The sequence below is a fragment of the Tenrec ecaudatus genome, chromosome 14, assembly GCF_050624435.1.
Source record: "Tenrec ecaudatus isolate mTenEca1 chromosome 14, mTenEca1.hap1, whole genome shotgun sequence".
Lineage (NCBI taxonomy): Eukaryota > Metazoa > Chordata > Mammalia > Afrosoricida > Tenrecidae > Tenrec > Tenrec ecaudatus.
This window is the reverse complement of record NC_134543.1, coordinates 68,290,073-68,307,944: the sequence shown is the minus strand read 5'-3', so window position 1 is coordinate 68,307,944 and position 17,872 is coordinate 68,290,073. Positions and strand designations below refer to the sequence as shown.

The following is a 17,872-nucleotide window of genomic DNA, read 5'->3' as shown; positions in this document are numbered from 1 at the left end:
GTAGAATCATGATGCGGTGTGAAAGGACCAATCACTTTATCAATCAGTACTATATCATATTTGAAGAATTTAGGTTCTATAAAACCTTACCTTCTGTATGAAAGTATTTTGAAATTTGTCGATGTTTATAGTTATTTATTAATATGCTTCCTAATTACATTATGTAGGCATGAGATATGTCTGTCCAATTTAATTTTATTTATATAGAGAGAACAGCACCTAATTTAAGTTAATATGAGGAGTCTGGTAGAGAGTTTTCTCAAGGATTTATACATTAATCAAGGTTGGGAAGCAGGGTTCTCAGCCCCATGATATTCTAGAGGTCCCAGGGACCAGCTCGGCAGCAACAGGCAGAAGAAACCAGCATTAGAGTCGCAAAAATACAAGTTTGGATTATAGTTGCATCTTGATGGTATAGTAATATTTTTACCCAATATGGCAAGTAGCCATTTATGAAATAAACTAGAAAGATTTATATCTTAAATCAATATATGTGTTTATTGTTTGGTATTTAAATATCCCAATTTAAAAATAAATTAAAGAGTGATTTCTAACTTTGTCCTGAAAGGCGAGATTAGTCCTTTGTACCTTTAGGCAGTTTTCCATGTATCTTTATATTTTCCTGATTTATAATATGCCAGTTTATGTCCTCCACAATTATATATAACGTTTATATTAACATTTGTATATTCACCCTGAGATCTTATATTCAAAGTGCAGATTCTAATAATTGTGATACTACTAATATTAAACTTATGCATTCATTTAGATTCATTTTTACCATTATTCACTTATAACCCAAGGAAACCCAAATGTCATTTTACATACTTGTTACTACTTGTTTTACTTAAAGAATAAAATACAGTCAAAACATGAGAAGTTGAAAACATTCATTTCCTTAGTTTTTCCTATTCTCACAGCACTCGGCCACTTTGCTTTGTTGTTTACACAAGAGTTTCTGTAGATATTTTTTAAAGTGTGAAAAAATTTCATAAGTGTGAGAATCTTTATGAAAAATAAAAATTGATCACAGACTATCCTCTAGTACATTGAGAAGTTAGTGACTTGCAGAAAGTATTATTGGGAGCATGCTCTTCTTTAGACGACAGCTAGGCAAAACTATGTAGATAATGAGACAATAATTTTGATCTGGGTTGACTTTGATTTTATAAAAATAAGTAATTTGTTATTTACCTTGTAATACTCACTTGACTAAAAGATTACCCGAAATTGCGATCAAATTCCTAGAGTGCTGCGTTACTCAGCGTATTATATAGACAATATTATTTTGTTTGTATTTAGCAGCCTTTCCAACCTAATCGTCTTGTTGCAAAAACATAGATAGATCTTCTTTGAGAGAATCTTCCAGTGTTATTTACATGAATTCATGTGGCGTGGTGGGGGAAATGCGATAACTCCTCTATTTAATGGGATTCTTCCCCTGTGGCAGTGCAAGCGGCTGGAGCAGGAGCTTCATCATCTGAAAGAGCAGAAACAGACTTCAGCAAACAACATGCGACATCTGACTGCGGAAAACAATCAGGAACGTGCTTGGAAGGTAAATCTCGGCGCCTTCTTGCAGGCAAATTAAGGTTGTAAGCCCGTGGTGCCTGCCTTCTGCGCTGCATATATCAGTTGTGTACATTGCGGCAGAAGTGAGCCTTGCTGTTTGCCAACAACTCCTTCTTTACACACGGACACAGCGCCCTTCTGTTGCGGTATTATTTTATTTCGTGTATGTGGACGTGGAAACAACATATTTTCTGAATTTTGAGTAGTGGTGCCACAGTTTGGGACCCGTTCATTCTGTTTTTGTTTTTATAATAGAATTATGTCTAGGGTTAATTGGAAATCACGACACTTGTAGGGGGTGGAGATCATGGACGTCTCATTGAAACCATATTTTTTACAGTGATTTTTAAAATTACTTGGAATAGCAGTGGCCCACAGAACTGGTGCACCCTGAACTGGATATATGAATTGAAGGATGCTTAGAAAAAATGCAACTTATGAAAAATACATTATGAAAGATCATATATTCCACTAGAACTTGAAAGAATGAAGTTTTTGACCATGGCAAGAAATTAGGTCCTATTGTAATCCATTAATCACTAGGAAAAAAGCCAAGATCTCAATATTTTTTTAATAATATTTTTCTTTATTTAAAATACTTGGACTTCCCATTTTCCTTTTTTGTACTTGCCTCAGTTCCTAGCATAGTTCCTGGGACATAATAGTTGATAAGTGCGTATATAAATGCATATATGTAGACTCGCAGGAACTTATTTACATGTTTGGTTACTGATTTTGATTTTTAAAAATTTGATCAGGCCATTTTGAGCTCTTAAGTAGCAAGGATGTAAATACGTACTTTTCCTTGTTAAGGAAATCTTTTATTCAAGTCTGTGTTCCTCTTTAAGATATAGTTAGTGTTTTATATATTTATACTGATGTTTATGTCCTCACCCTGAGATCTTATCAAAGAGCATACTCAGGGTGTATGTTTCCATGACATTGATTAAGTATATCGACATGATGATACACCATGGGTAGTCTTGGTTGTTTGGCACAGAATGTACAAAGATGTAGATAAACTAGAACTTTTAGATGTCTCTGTAGATCAGATTAGAAAAGTAAATTAATTTATTTTAGTAATTTGCAGTATAATTCAGAAAGTCTAGTTTGGTTGTCAAGAACATAAAGAATGCCTTCCCATGAATTATTATTTTTATTAATTGTGGTACAATATCTTTGCTAACTGGTATAATGTCAAGTTGTGCTGAGCTGAAATTATATTACTAAAAAGTATAATTTGAAGGTTCATGCCTGTTAATTAAATTTTCTGATTCTTGACTTTTTATAAAGTATTTATCCTATGGTCTTTGTAATTTCTATTCTCAAATACGTTTATAAAAAGATGTATCATTTCTTTGAGTCACATTGTTCTTCAATCTCATCATTCACGCTAGGATTTCAACTTTCATTAGATTTTAACTCGCTCACTTTTATTTTTGAATGAAATTATTTTTGAGTGAAATTTTTTACTTCATGCAAGTTGCTGCTCAGAGTTATGATGAATAGAACACAGTAAATCCATGATGAGATTCAAATACCTTTATAAAACAAAATTCATTCACAAAATAAAAGGTCCAGAAAAATCACAAATTTCATATCTCCATAGATTTTAAAATCAGTTTCAAATGTTTAATTTATACAAGAGTTTTCTTATATTGTGAAATAGTTGACCTTTAAATGGAAGAACTATCAGACTATATTACAATATAAACTTTCAAATGAAAATTGCATTTCCTCCAGAATCTTACTAAGTTAAAATTACAAAAAAAATCTTTATGATTTGATAGTGGTAGATATGAGATTTTATCTGTATTAAATTTTCCATGATGAGTATCCCTAGAATAACACAGTTTTATATTCTTAATAATACAAATAATACTATGTAATTATTCTTAGTGACAAGTAAACTTTTTTTATGTCAATAGGGATAAGCTAAAAATGCTGCTTTTCCTGTCTCTGCCTTCACTCTCTTCCTGGATAGTTCTCACCAGTCTTCAGTTCTAAATGCCATTTCGAAATTGCTTAGCTCGACTCACTGCCCTCGAGTTGATTCCTATTCCTAGTGATCCTGTAGGAGAGACTACAAGTCCTTTGAGTTTCCAAAGCTGTACATCTTCACAGGAACAGAAAGCTTCATCTTCCTGTCATCTAGTGGGTGATGGGCTCCCACTGCTGACCTGGTTGTTAGCACCCAGGGTGTAACCTACTATGCCGCCAATTCTCCTCTATGTTGATGACTTACATTTCCCATCTAAATCTTTCCCCTGCGCTTCAGAACTCTGCGTCCAATCAGCTATTTACCATTTTCATTTGCATATTTAAAAGATATCTCATATTCAACATGTCTAAAATGAAATTCTTGATTCTTATTTTTTATGATCCTTGACTCCTTGATTTGATTTCTCATCCAATCTGTTTCATCTCCGAAAGCACACCACCCTTCATCCTGTTGTTCCCACAACTCACATGAGCAAGTCCTGCTAGCATTACCTTTACAGTGCACTTCAATTCCACTCGCATTGCACTCCTTTGTTGTTCTTACATACGTCATCAAAGCCTTGATGTTTCCAGCAAGAGCTCAAGTCTCTATCTCCACGTACCAGAGAAGTAATATTTTGAAATCAGCTCCAGTTTCTTAAAACCTCCTATGACTTTCTGTCACCACACAGAATAAAGCCTGAATGTTACTATAACCTATAAAGTTCCATTTAAGATCACCGTATTTACCCAACTGATCTCTTTTACCATTTTCCCTTTAGATTCCTTTTCTTTAAAGCAGTATTTCCCAAAGTGGGTGATACTGCCCCTAGGGGTGGGCGAAGGGGGATGCTGAAAAAGTAGATACCTATACTTTATCTTGGATTGTGGACTGTGGGACCAAAGTTTTTTATTTGCTGGGGGTCTCTGACTAATTCTGGGGTTTTTCCCCCAGTAAAAGGGGAGTAGGCGAAATAAGTTTGGGAACTGATGCTCTAGAGGCCAGTTGTGGTAGTGAGATATCATGTTAACTCAATACTAGGGATAGGAATCAACCTGTCTGTCCATCCAGTGGTGGCTTGAGGACCCCTCCATGGGCGTATGGCCTTTTGTATAAGATGAACTGAGGCACTCTTTCACCCAAACTTCACCTTCCTGTTCCCTGGGTTTCACTAAGAATCTATGTCTGCCTCCAGGTGTGGCCTCATATGAGCCCCCTACCCTGATTGCCATCAGCTCCCTGCCAGGCTCCAGCCACCTTGGTTACATGAGACTCTGGACCACCCAGCCTACACACAAGTCACGCCAACTTTTTTCTTTTTCTTTTTTACAATTTTTGGAATATTTACTCTTTCCTTCCCATGTAACTCTCACAATCTGTGTTGTGTGCAATTGTGATCTATCCATATTACCAGTGACTCTGGAATTTTCCACACTAATTGAGTTTTAATTTGATAACTATTTAAAATTTAATACTAAGTTAATCACTGAAAGAGAAAAATAGAAATACGAGAAATGGTCTCTGGCTTCAAGGAGCTTACATTTTTACCAGCAGTATATATATAGATATATATCTCCACATGCACACATACAAATACATATGTATCTCCTTATCTAAACCAAACTCACTGCCACTGAGTGATACTGACTCACAGTGGCCTGATAGGACAGACCCCACAGGACAGGGGAGAGCATGGCCCTGTGGGTTTCCGAAACTGTAACTCTTTCCGGGAGTAGAAAGTCTTGTTTTTCTCACAAGGATGACTGCTAGTTTCTGAACTACTGACTTTGCAGACTGTGGCCCAATTCTTCACGACTGTGCCACCAAGGCTCCTACATATCTATAGGAATCCAGAAAAAAATCATCATTGTTATTATATAGTAAGAAAAATATTTTAGTATAAAAATTGCATTGTATTTTGTGGTCTTCAATTATTTTTGTAAGGATTATAGAACACTGTCATAGAATTAGCAGCATAATTTCTTAAGCCAGATTTATCTTCCAAATTTGAGGAAAATTGTGACATTTACATGTGGTTAATCTTTTTAATCTAAACAAAGTGTGAGGTTTGGTAGAAGTCGAGATTTCTACAACTAACCCGTATTTAGCTTCATTTAAAAACCTCAGCCTTGGTTTATAAATAGCTGCAACCGTTGTGGAAAGTGAGAAGGCACGACCTAAAACAACTGAGAATAGACATGCGGAACCACCAGCAATACTTTTGCTGCGCTTTTACCCCAAAGGAGTAGGAGCCAGAACACAAACAGATGTGTGCTCTCCTATGTGCATTGCAGCACAGCTCAAAATAGCAAGAAAATGCAAATGGCCCAAGGGCCCATCTGAAAAATTGGTAGAGAAACTCCACACATGCACACGATGTAATACTATGCATCCCTGACAAACAGCCGTGAAACACCTCCTGGTGTGGATGGCCCTGGAGGCCATTACTCTGTGTGAAATTAGTCAATCACACACCAAAAAGACATGACACACACCAAAATGAGGTCATTACTATAAGGATAAACACCAAGAAGAAAGCAGGCTCTACTCCCAGGTCATCTAGTTTTACCATCTTGTCTGTCAAGCAACAAAGCTGGGGCCTATGAACCATGTGTCACCCCCATATACGAACATTTTAAAAACCACTTCCACCAAGGCCACCCTGGCTCCTAGCTACCCCAAGAGACAGGGCAAAACTGCCTGTGTGAGTTTCCCCAACTGACTCTTTAGGGAACAGGAAGCCTTTTCCATCTTACTCAGAGTGACAGGGAATTTCAAATTGCTGACCTTGCAGTTAGCAGCGCAACTTGGAAGTCCCACGACACCACCACTGCACCTTAGCACGTTGTACTGAGCAAATCAGCAGACACTCCTGTCAGAGTGATAAGTGGGCCGAATTGGGCTTTTGGGTCAAAACAGAGGAGGCGAGCATGTATATCACAAAGAAAGTCTATTTTTGTTGGCGGATGAACCAGATGGAGCTACCTTTTGTGGTGGGGCGTGGAGAGTGGTGGAGGGTACTTAACAATACTTACATGAAATCCAAGGGGAGAATGCACCCAGCCCTGTTTCTAACTGGGCACCTTTGACCTAGTTTCTGTCCAGCCCTTGGTGTCCCAGGCCATGTGCTAGAGAATACTGGGACTTTAGACTCTTGTCTTTCGAGGTGCACAAACTTCTTCATAGGCCACAACCGAAGGATTTGATGTAGAAACCCCACTATGTGAACAGGGCTTTACCTGAAACTCACCTCTAGCAGATTTAAAGCATTGACAGAATCCCATGGATTTAAACCTGAAATTCTCGAGTGTGAGTATAGTTACTGTGCACCGATCAAGGCTCTTGTTCGACTTGTGAGGGAAACACAAAGGATTGCAGATAGTATGAGCGGTCATGCAGCCCAACAACCAAAAATCTTTTTCTTGATGTCTTGATTTTGAGGTCTGTTCCTGGGCTTATTTGGGACACTGATTCAGAACATTGCATTGGAGAGATCACATCAGTTCTAGTTCCTTGAATATGGTATTCTGCTATAGTTTTAGCTATTAAGTTATCATAATTTATTAATTTATCACCCTGGTTTTAAAGAGAAAAGAATTCAGACGCACAAATTACAAGATAAAACAAAAATGTAAGAAATATTTGAAAATGATTCGGTATTACGAGACCTCCAAGGGAAGTTGTGTATCATAGACTCATGGTAGCTAGCTGGTTCCACATTAAACTCTCAATCATAAGTTCAGTGGTTCAGACCCCCCAGTCACTCTTCAGTCTTTCAAAGAATTAAAGGTTTGGAAACTCAAAGAGGCAATTCTTCTACCTCACGCACGGTCACTGTATATTAGAATCGATTAGATGGCCTCGTGGTTTTGGGGGTTGATTTGATTTGGGAGGCTGCATGATATATACAGAGACTACCAGTTGGACTCTGCAAAGCCAGAACACAGTGTGGGAAGAGTGGAAAGTAAAAAAAGAAAATTGAAAAGGCACATATATGGAAAGTGCGAGGGCATTTTTCATTAATAGTCTGATTATTTAATTATTTTTCAAATAACGCAATAAGCATTTCAGAACATGTTTTATTCTAAGGAAGTTAGTGGATAGTTAATGTTAAATGTTTCAGAGGTGAGTTTGACTCCAAGCTTCTTTATAAGAAAAAAAAATCAAAGTTTTTTCCCAAAATCTTTTTATTGGGGAGTATTGCAGATTTCATATATCATTACATAGTTCAGTCACATCAAGCAGTATTGTACAATTGCTACCACAATCCGTTTCAAAACATTCTCTTTCTTCTTGAACCCCTAGATTTCCTCTCCCCTTTACCCCCCACCTTCTCCCACTGTCCCCCGAGGATCCCTTATTCTTCTTGCTGTCTATAGTTTCATCAATCCTGGGTTTCATACACCAAAAAAACACCTAACAAAAATTCAAGAAAGCTATCCCCTATGACAAAATATATCAGACCATAACCCCGATATGAAGAAAAATCAAAACAAACCAAAAAACCCACATAAAATTTTGAAACCCATATCAGCCTCGACGTTTATGGGAGGGATCAACTGGCAAGGTTTTAATGTTCAAGTCAGGTTTATCATTTTGACCTCCTATAGTCATGTTTCCAATGTTCTCTGTTCTGTAACCAGTTAGTTCCCATCCCTCCATTATGTTTAGAAGGAAATCACCGGAGGCTTACTTCAAATATAGATCTCACAAATGTATCTTGGGTTCCCACTGTCATCCATAGCCTTCTGCAAACCAGAATCTCACAGTTTGGGGTCCGATACTATTTCCTCCTTCCGCGTCAGATTATATGATTTGCAATCCTTTGGTCACTCATATTGAAGTGCTTCTTCCATATGGGCTTTATCACTTTTCTTTTAAGAGTTGCTGTGCACAGATGGAGAAACTGTGCCATCTGTTTTCTTTGAGCAACATTTTAATTTTAATAAAACAGTTATTAAAACTCGACCGATATTAGGTCTCAGAACATTTGAATATTTATGGTCCCAAACTCAGCATCAGTCAGTCAGCTGCAATTCATCGCAAGCCTGTAGGACCAGTGGAACTTCTCTTGTGGGTTTCTGAGGATGGAAGTCTTTATTGGAGCCAAGAGCCTCATCTTTCATTGGCAGAGCAGCTGGTGGGTTTCAGTAGCTGACCTTGTGATTAGCAGTCAAGTCCATAATTTATTGCACCACCTGGACTCCTTATTTCTGGTACAGTAACTCCCCCGCCCCCATTTATCGTGATGTTTACTGGGCAATAAAACAGTACCATGATCAGCAGGGGGGAAAATCAAATTGTCAAGGATTTCGTTTTATATGGATTCACAATCAATGCCTATGGAAACAGCAGTCAAGAAAGTCAAATGACTTATCGCATTGGACAAAGCTGCTGCACAAAATTTCTGACATATTAAAAAGGAAAGATTTCACTTTATGGACTAAGGCGCACCTGATCTAACCAGGGATGTTTTCAGTGGCCCTATATGCATGCGATAGCTAAAGAATGAATGAGAAGACTGGAGAAAAATGGATAGGTTTGAATGATGATGTTTGTGAATGATATTGGACTGCCAGAAGAGCAAGCCTATCTGTCTTTGAGGAAGGGAAGCCAGAATAACCTCTAAAAATAAGGATCCTGAAACGTGTCATCCAGAGAGTGCAGCTCCTGGAAAAGGACAATGTGCTTAGAAAAGTCAGGCGTCATCTGAAGAAGAGGAGGCTGGTTGACACATGGTGCAACAGTGGGCTCAGCCAGGGTGGCACAGGGTGGGGCAGTGTTTCCTTTCATTTTCCGTTGTGTTGCTTTGAGCTGAGGGCATATACCAATAACAGCGTATGTATGTAAAAGTTGACTGATGAAAATGAAGACCAAAGGAAAATGGGTCCCTTCCAGTCATGGCGTTGGCAACGAATAGTGAGTGTTTCATGAACTGCTAGAAGAGTAAACAAATCTGTGTTTGAAGAAGTACAGCCAGTTCCAGTACAGACACAAGGATGGCAAGACTCCGTTTCACTGACTTTGCAGATGGTATCAGGAGGGACCTATCCCTGGGAAGCACAGCACATTCATCCTCAATGAGATGGACTGATACCGAGACTGCAGCCATGGGCTCCAACAGTCACCATTGCGAAGGTGCCTCTGGAAACCGCACGCTGTTTCATTCTGCTGTCCATAGGGCTGTTGGGTGTCAGGACCGACTCAGCCACAACTAACAACTGCTATTTTCTCTCGGGGTCAAAACCTTAACGCAAACTCACTGCCATCGATTGGATGCCGACTCCTATCCACCCTGTAGGTAGAGTAGAAGTACCCTAGTGAGTTTCCAAGATTGCACCTTTATGTGATTATAAAGCCATGTCTTTCTCTAGCGAATAGTTGCTGGTATCAAACTGCTGACCTTGAGATTAGCAGCCCAATGCATAACCACCACATCACCAGGGCCCTTTATTTCTTATCCTTTGCTGTAGAAGAGGAGAAAGTGAAATGCTTCCTCCGCCTTCCTTTATGGACATTCGACATAGGAAGAGTGCATTGTAACGAGGTATCTCTGGAAGCTTTTTTGTCTCCCTGATACAAGGGCAGATCGTCCCTTCTCCTCATTTCCCTACCTTGTACACTTACTTACCTCCTGCCTGGAACCACAGCCACTATGAAAAAATGGCAAGAGAAGTGTAGAGAAACTAGCTCCAGCATTGAACACCTCAGAAGGTGCCTTAGTAAGCAAATGAAAGTAGCTACCATATATGGGGACATTCTTTTCTGGTAATAAAGACAAAGCTTTCTAAATTAAAATCACTCTGGTAGCTTTCTATTATTGACACCAAACTGATCAGTTATATATATGTGAATTAATGTCACTATTGTTTTGTTAGATCTGTGGGCTCATGTAATTGGCATGATTTTAGTATGCTTTCATCCACCACACACCAGCCAGTTCAGTACCCGGGCCTGACATTTCTATAACAACATTTTCCCCCTTTTTATTCCCAACCCTACACACCTACACACCTACCCCCCCTCCCATTTTTAGTGATCTGCCTCTGCCCTATGTCAGGTTGATGGTCTAGATTATGATAGAAGTCTACTAACGGAATTTCAGACCCTCATTTTCTCCCCTCACTAATCAGTGGTCACACGCAGTGCATCACCCATCTCTCTAAAATCTAGTTATAGGCCTTTTACCCAACCCTTTAGTAAGTATCGCTTTCCCAGCAGTATAGAAAACTACAGGCCCTGAATGACTGGCAAAAAAAAAAAAAAATGAAGCTGGCTAAAATTTTTATTTTAAGACACTCCTGAGTAGGCAAAAAGAAAAAAATCAAGAATGAGTTAAAATCTAAAGCAAAGTAGAAATGGAAAAAAAAAAAAGCAAACATGGGAAATAAGTGAGTGCCGGAAGCTATATTTCATTCTGAGTGTACTTTGCCAAATCTTGATGAATTTGAGCTTTCATTTTGATGACGGCACAGGGCAAGGAAGACAGGAGCTCAGTGAAGAGCCTGTTTAAGCCTGCGAGTGTAATGGGAAATCCTCTCCGAAACCTGGTTTCCTCCGGCTTCTCAAAATGAGTGTGCTGATGTACAAAAGGCAAGCCCTTCATCCAATAGAAGACAGCAAGGGAACTTGACTCTCTTGACTATGGGGGCTAGGGGTGATTCTGTGAACATTCATAACCCAAGCCAGCTAACTTAGAAACACACAGAAAACATGTATTCTTTCTGCTTGTGTGATGTTAAAGCTGAGGATTTAATTTAAAGAATCCCTGCACTTGTCTGTGGATGGGGCCACAGACAAGCGATGATCAAAGCGACGTGCCTGCTCAATATACAACGAACTGCCATCCTGTCAATTCTGACGCACAGTGGCCCTGTAGGGCAGCGTGCGCTGCCCCTCTGTGGGCTTCTGAGACTGTAAAGCTGTACAGAAGTAGAAAGCCGCCTCTTTCTCCTGCCGAGCTGGGTCTCGAGCTGCTAACCTTCCACAGAGCAGCCCATACCATTACCCACTATGCCACCAGGACCTCAAACAATTCCTGTAGATAAAACTTCAAGGGCCTTTAGCAAGAAGGAAAATAAACCTGAAAACACATAAAAGAAAAGGGCACTTGCAGAGAAAGTGAGGAAAACCAAAGGCAAGTAGATCATGTAGTGCAGCAAAGAGTGCAAGCAAAAGAGAGGCTTGAAAATATGAGCCAGGAAACTATAAACATGATCTAGATCCAGCAGACATGGGAGGGAAAGTGAGGATGAACTTTTAGAAACTAAAAAAAATAAAATAATATAGACTGAGCATCAAATTTCATCCAATTAAAGAAAGTACTAGTAAGCTATATCTAAAGCAAAAACAAAGATAATTATTTTTTAAAAACTATAAAAGAGAAAGGAAAGAGAGAGTGAAAATATCAAAAAGAAATCTACTCAGAGTTCCAAAAGGGAAGAGCAAATTGGAAGAGAGTAAATCAAGATGCAAATGTATTACCAAGAATCTTTCAGATTTATCAAGGGACCATCAAACCTCAACTAGAATTTTCAAATGACTATCAAATAGATAAATTCGACATATAAACCCATAGAACAATGAAGCTAAAGTTTTTTTAAAAGAACTGAAAGTAAAAATCACAGCATTTGCAAAGGAATTTCATGACCAGATTTTCCAACAGCAACAATATCTAAAATGTGTTGTGAGTAATAAGAAGAAAAATATCTTGGAATGAGTGAAGTAATGGTCTACAAACATACACACACACACACACACACACGCAAGGGGCACCCCCCTACACAAATGGAAAAAAGCTCCGCTGGATGGAGCTTTCTTAGTAGACCTTTTGCCCACTAGGCAAACATTCACCAACTCTCTGAGGTGGTGCATCCAAGGCATCACCTGGGAAGGTTCTCTCTGGTCACCGTGAATTTTTGTGTGAAAGCACTTTCGCTTGAGCCTCATCTTTTCTGACGGCCAATTTAAGAGAGCAGTGTGCAGCTGTGAAATTTTGTTTCCTGCTCAGGAAAAATGCCCAAGAAACTGTTGTGACATTGAACACAGCTTACCAGGACAGCACTATGGGAAAAACACGTGTACGAGTGGTTTTCTCATTTCAAAAAGGTGATATGTCGAATGATGACAAACCTCTCTCTGGATATCTATCAACTTTCCCAAATGGATAAAAATGTTGATTTGTGGTGCATTTGGAGTTCATTCCACCAGGTCAGACTGTTAATTAATCTTTCTATTTAGAGGTTAAGAAAAGATAGCCTAGCAGCGTGCAACTAAAAAGGCCTGGTTTGTGGCACGCGTGGTGGTTTTGCTGCCATGCCAATGCACCTGCTCGTGCTGCATCGCAGTGCACCAGCTTTTGGCAGAAAACAGCATGCCTCCCTTGCCCCAGGCACCTTAACTCACCTGACCTCACTCCATGTGACTTTGTTTCTGCAAAAGAAGAGGGACATGAAGGAACAGCTGTCTCACAGAAATGAGTTGCAGTAATCCATTTATACTGGTCTATAGACTAATAAGTTGTTTATTTTTATGTTGCATATATCTATCCATATAAATATATAGAAAATCATAAATTTCCTGGTTTTGTTTCTCTAGAGAACCCTGTGTAACATAAGGTTGTTTTGTAAAATAAATAAATAAATAAATATACATACATACATAACTTTGAAAAAAATGTTTTTTGGAGGGTTCCCCTTCATTTTCATATACCTTAAATTTCTTTCTATTGTATATGGGAAAATGCCCAAACATTCTAACTATGCGATTGGAGCACAGCTTTTGGAAACGTCATTTGCTGACAGGTTAAGACGCCAAAAGAGAAGAAACAGCTGCAACATATATTAATAAACGGAACACAATTTGTAGAACACACATGAATCCATGATGGATGGAGAGCTTCTAAAATGAAATGAAACACATAAATATCGCTATCCTAGGCATTTGTGAGTTGAAATGGACTTGTATTGTCCATTTTAGTCCAATAGCCATATGATTTACTATGCCAAGCATTACATATTCATAAGAAATTTCAGACCTAGATAGATCAAACATACAATCAAGATGGGTTGATAATTATTGATAGGAATGCAAAAGGTGGAAACAAAGAGGAAGGGATTATAGTTAGAAAATATGACCTTGGTGATAAAAAGGAAGTTGTAAATCACATAATAGAATTTTCAAGCCCCAAAATTTCTTTATAGCAGGGGTGTCAAACTGGTGGCTCACCGGACGCATGTGGCCCTGAGGCAATTTTTTGTGGCCCGTGACGCTCTGAAATAAAATGAAAATAGGAAAAATTGTTATGAAGCAAATAGTGTTTAGGGGAGAACAAGGCAATACCGTGCACACAATTCCCTTGTTAACCCTGTAACTACTGAAGACGAGTATGCACGTGGCCCAGAGCCTTTCCTGGGGGGCTGTGGATGTGTATAAATGCGCTGACTCAGTTCCGGTGATGTTTGGAAGCGATATGTCTGCCACGCTCAGTGTCACGTCATGGAAACATATCCCAATAGTACAAAGGTTAAAAAGAGCACTCTGGTTTGTGCTGTTATGAGTCATACCTAGGGCAGTGCTAGTTCACATTTTTAGAGGGAGGCCATTAGGCTTGTGCATCACGTTTGTCAGCTGTCCAACACTATGCGTTGTTTTTATTAGTTACATTTTCTGGTCACAACATAAGCGGTAAGTAACATTTATAGAGGTCTACATATAGGTATGTGCATATGTAAATATACTTATTTATGATGGTGGGGAAATATATCTATGTGCATATATTTACAGGTTTAGTATTAAGGTAGCAGATGGACATTTGGCCTCCACTCAAGTAATCCCTCAATGCAAGAATACTTTGTTATATTAAACTGGCATTCTATGATGCTCACCTTCCCGACAGGATCACTGAAGACAAATGTGTGCATAAGCAAATGCGGTGAATAAAGCTGATGGTGCCTGACTATCAAAAGATATAGCGTCTGGGGTCTTAAAGGCTTGAAGGTAAACAAGCGGCCATCTAGATGAAAAGCAACAAAGCCCACATGGAAGAACACACCAGACTGTGTGATCACGAAGTGTCGAGGGGATCAGGTATCAGAAATCAAAGAAGAAAAAAATCACATCATTGTGTGTTCACCTTCCTGATACGATTGCCAAAGGCAAATGGGTACATAAACAAATGTGATGAAGAAAGTTGATGGTCCCCAGCTATCAAAAGAGATAGCATCTGGGGTCTTAAAGGCTTGAAGGTAAACAAGCGGCCATCTAGCTGAGAAGCGACAAAGCCCACATGGAAGAAACACATCAGACTCTGTGAGCACAAGGTGTCGTGGGGATCAGGGATCAGGCATACAGGGAAAAAAAATCATATCATTGTGAATGAGGGGGAGTACAGATTGGGGAACCAAAGCCCATCTGTGCGTAAGTGCATATCCCCTTGCAAAAGGGTCGCGGGGAGGAGATGAGCCAGTCAAGGTACAGTGTAGCAAAGATGAAACATACAACTTCCCTCTAATTCTTAAATGCTTCCTCCCTGCCCACTATCATGATCCCAGTTCTACCTTACAAATCTGGCTAGACCAGAGGATGTACACTGGTACAGATAGGAACTGGAAACACAGGGAATCCAGGACAGATGATCCCTTCAGGACCAGTGGCTAGAGTGGCAATACCGGGAAGGTGGAGCAAAGGTGGGGTAGAAGGGGGGGACTTATTATAAAGATCTACATATAACCTCCTCCCTGGGGGATGGACAACAGAAAAGTGGGTGAAGGGAGACGTCGGGCAGTGTAAGCTTTGACAAAATAATAATAATTTATAAAGTATTATGGGTTCATGAGAGAAGGGGAAGGAAGGAGGGAGAGGGTAAAATGAGGAGCTGATACCAAGATCTCAAGTACAAAGCAAATGTTTTGAGCATGATTATGGCATCAGATGTACAGTAGTGCTTGACGCAATGGATGGATGTATAGATTGTGATAAGCCTTGTACAAGCCCCAAGTAAAAGGATTTTTTTTAAGTAAGAAAAAAAAAAGAGGTGGTGAAGAAAGCTGATGGTGCCCGGCTATCAAAAGAGATAGTGTCTGGGGTCTTAAAGGCTTGAAGGTGAACAAGCGGCCATCTAGCTCAGAAGCAAATAAGCCCACATGGAAGAAGCACACCGGCCAGTGCGATCACGAGGTGCCCAAGGGACCAGATATAAGGCATCATGCAAAAAAAAAAGATATGTGTGTATGTATGTGTATATATGTGTATATGTATATATGTATGTATATATGTATGTATATATCATATTAAATAAAGGGGGAAGTGCAGAGTGGAGACCCAAGGCCCAAGTGTCGGCCAATGGAGATCCCCTCATAGAGGGGTTTAGGAGAGGAGATGGGTTAATTAGGGTGTGAGGTAGTATCGATGAAGAACACAGCTTTCCTCCAGATCCTGGATGCTTCCTCCCCCCAGCTACCATGATCCGAATTCTACCTTGCAGGGCTGGATTGGACAGAGGCTGTACACTGGTACATATGAGGGTTGGAGGTACAGGGAATCCAGGGTGGATGATACCTTCAGGACCAAGGGTGTGAGGGACGATGCTGGGAGAGTGGAGGGTGAGTGGGTTGGAAAGGGGGAACTGATTACAAGGATCCACATGTGACCTCTTCCCTGGGAGAGGGACAGCAGAGAAGAGGGGAAGGGAGACTCCGGATAGGGCAAGATATGACAAAATAACGAGGTATAAATTACCAAGGGCATATGAGGGAGGGGGAAATGGGGAGGGAGGGGGGGAAAAAAAGAGGACCTGATGCAAGGGGCTTAAGTGGAGAGCAAGTGCCTTGAGAATGATTGGGGCAGGGAATGTATGGATGTGCTTTATACAATTGATGTATGTATATGTATGGATTGTGGTAAGAGTTGTTTGAGTCCCTAATAAAATGTAAAAGAAGAAAAGAGAAAAAAATGATTAGGGCAAAGACTGTACAGATGTGCTTTATACAATTGATGTATGTATATGTATGAACTGTGAAAAGAATTGTATCAGCCCCAATAAATTGTTAAAATAAAAAAATTAAAAAAAATTAAATTAAATTAAAAAAAAGAAAAGAAAGAGGTAAGTGAAACTAGTATGAGGAAAGCTGGCAAATTTCAGGTAAAAAAGAATAATTTTAGTTTTATAGATACATTAAATAAAATAAATGTTTAAATAAAAGCAATTATGTAGTGTTTTAATTATCCTATCCATATTCCTGAATCCTCACTTCAAAATATAAATTTAACAAAATTTATAAATGTGATGTGACCCGCATGAATCTTGCCTGTTGCACCCAATGGCCTGCGTTTTACTGAGTTTGACACCCCTGCTTTATAGCAAATACCTTTTTTTTTGATAGCATAAACAGCATCTATATATTCATGGAACTCACCAAATGGAATCTACAAGAATCAAATTGAGTACACGTTGGAAGAAATGATGGGGAAGCTTGGTATCAACAGCCAAAATGTCCATTTTGAAGATGAAGCAAGCAAGTTCATGGAAGGAAAATATGACCTTGAGCATATTCCACCACTTCAAGAACAGACTTACATATTGAACTCTAATGACAAGCTGTGAGTTGGCATCCAGATGATACATGAATAGCAAAAGGCCAGTCATTAAAAACAAGAACAAAAGAAAAGATCAAAGTGGATGTCAGAAGAGACTCAGAAGCTTGCTTTTCTTGATCATACAGTAACTAAAGAAAATGCAAGAAATGACTAAGTGAAAGGACTGAACAGAAATTTTCAAAGGAAAGCTTGAGAAGACAAGGTAAAGAATTGAAATGAAATGTGCATGGGACCTGGAGTTGGAAAGCCAAAAAGGAAAAACTTGCTTCACATATTCGAACCTGAAATACCTGAAGCAAAGAATCAAGGCTCAAGTTGCCATATTGAAAAATTCCATGTGCAAAATACCAAATGATGCGGAATGAATGGAAGAGGCAAAGAATGCACAGAATCACTGTACCAAAGACTGGTCAATGCTCAACCATTTCATGAGGTAGCATATGATCAGGAACTGATACTATTGAAGGAGGATATCCAAGCTAGTACCTAAGGCACTAGCAAAAAACAAGGCTCATGGAATTGATAGATATCTATTAAAATGTTTCAAAAAGCTCATGCTACACTGGAAGAACTTAATGATCTATTTTGTTTTTTGAGATAGAAGAGCCAATCCTGTCCCTCACAATTTAAAACTTATTTGAGAGTCATAAATATACTCTTATAAATAAATGAAATCGCCATTATCTGAATAATATCCTTTGAAAATTGTCAGTCTTACTTTCG

The 17,872-nt window shown here is 39.1% G+C and overlaps 1 protein-coding gene across 3 annotated transcripts in view; it reads left to right on the top strand.

The window, feature by feature from the left end:
- MIPOL1 (mirror-image polydactyly 1) overlaps nt 1-17,872 on the top strand; it is a 365,306-nt gene that overhangs the window by 164,720 nt on the left and 182,714 nt on the right. For all 3 annotated transcript variants that reach the window (XM_075531536.1, XM_075531534.1, XM_075531535.1), the window contains one exon: nt 1,451-1,558. In XM_075531536.1, the coding sequence (XP_075387651.1) occupies nt 1,451-1,558 (108 nt within the window). The remainder of the gene's footprint in view (nt 1-1,450; nt 1,559-17,872) is intronic.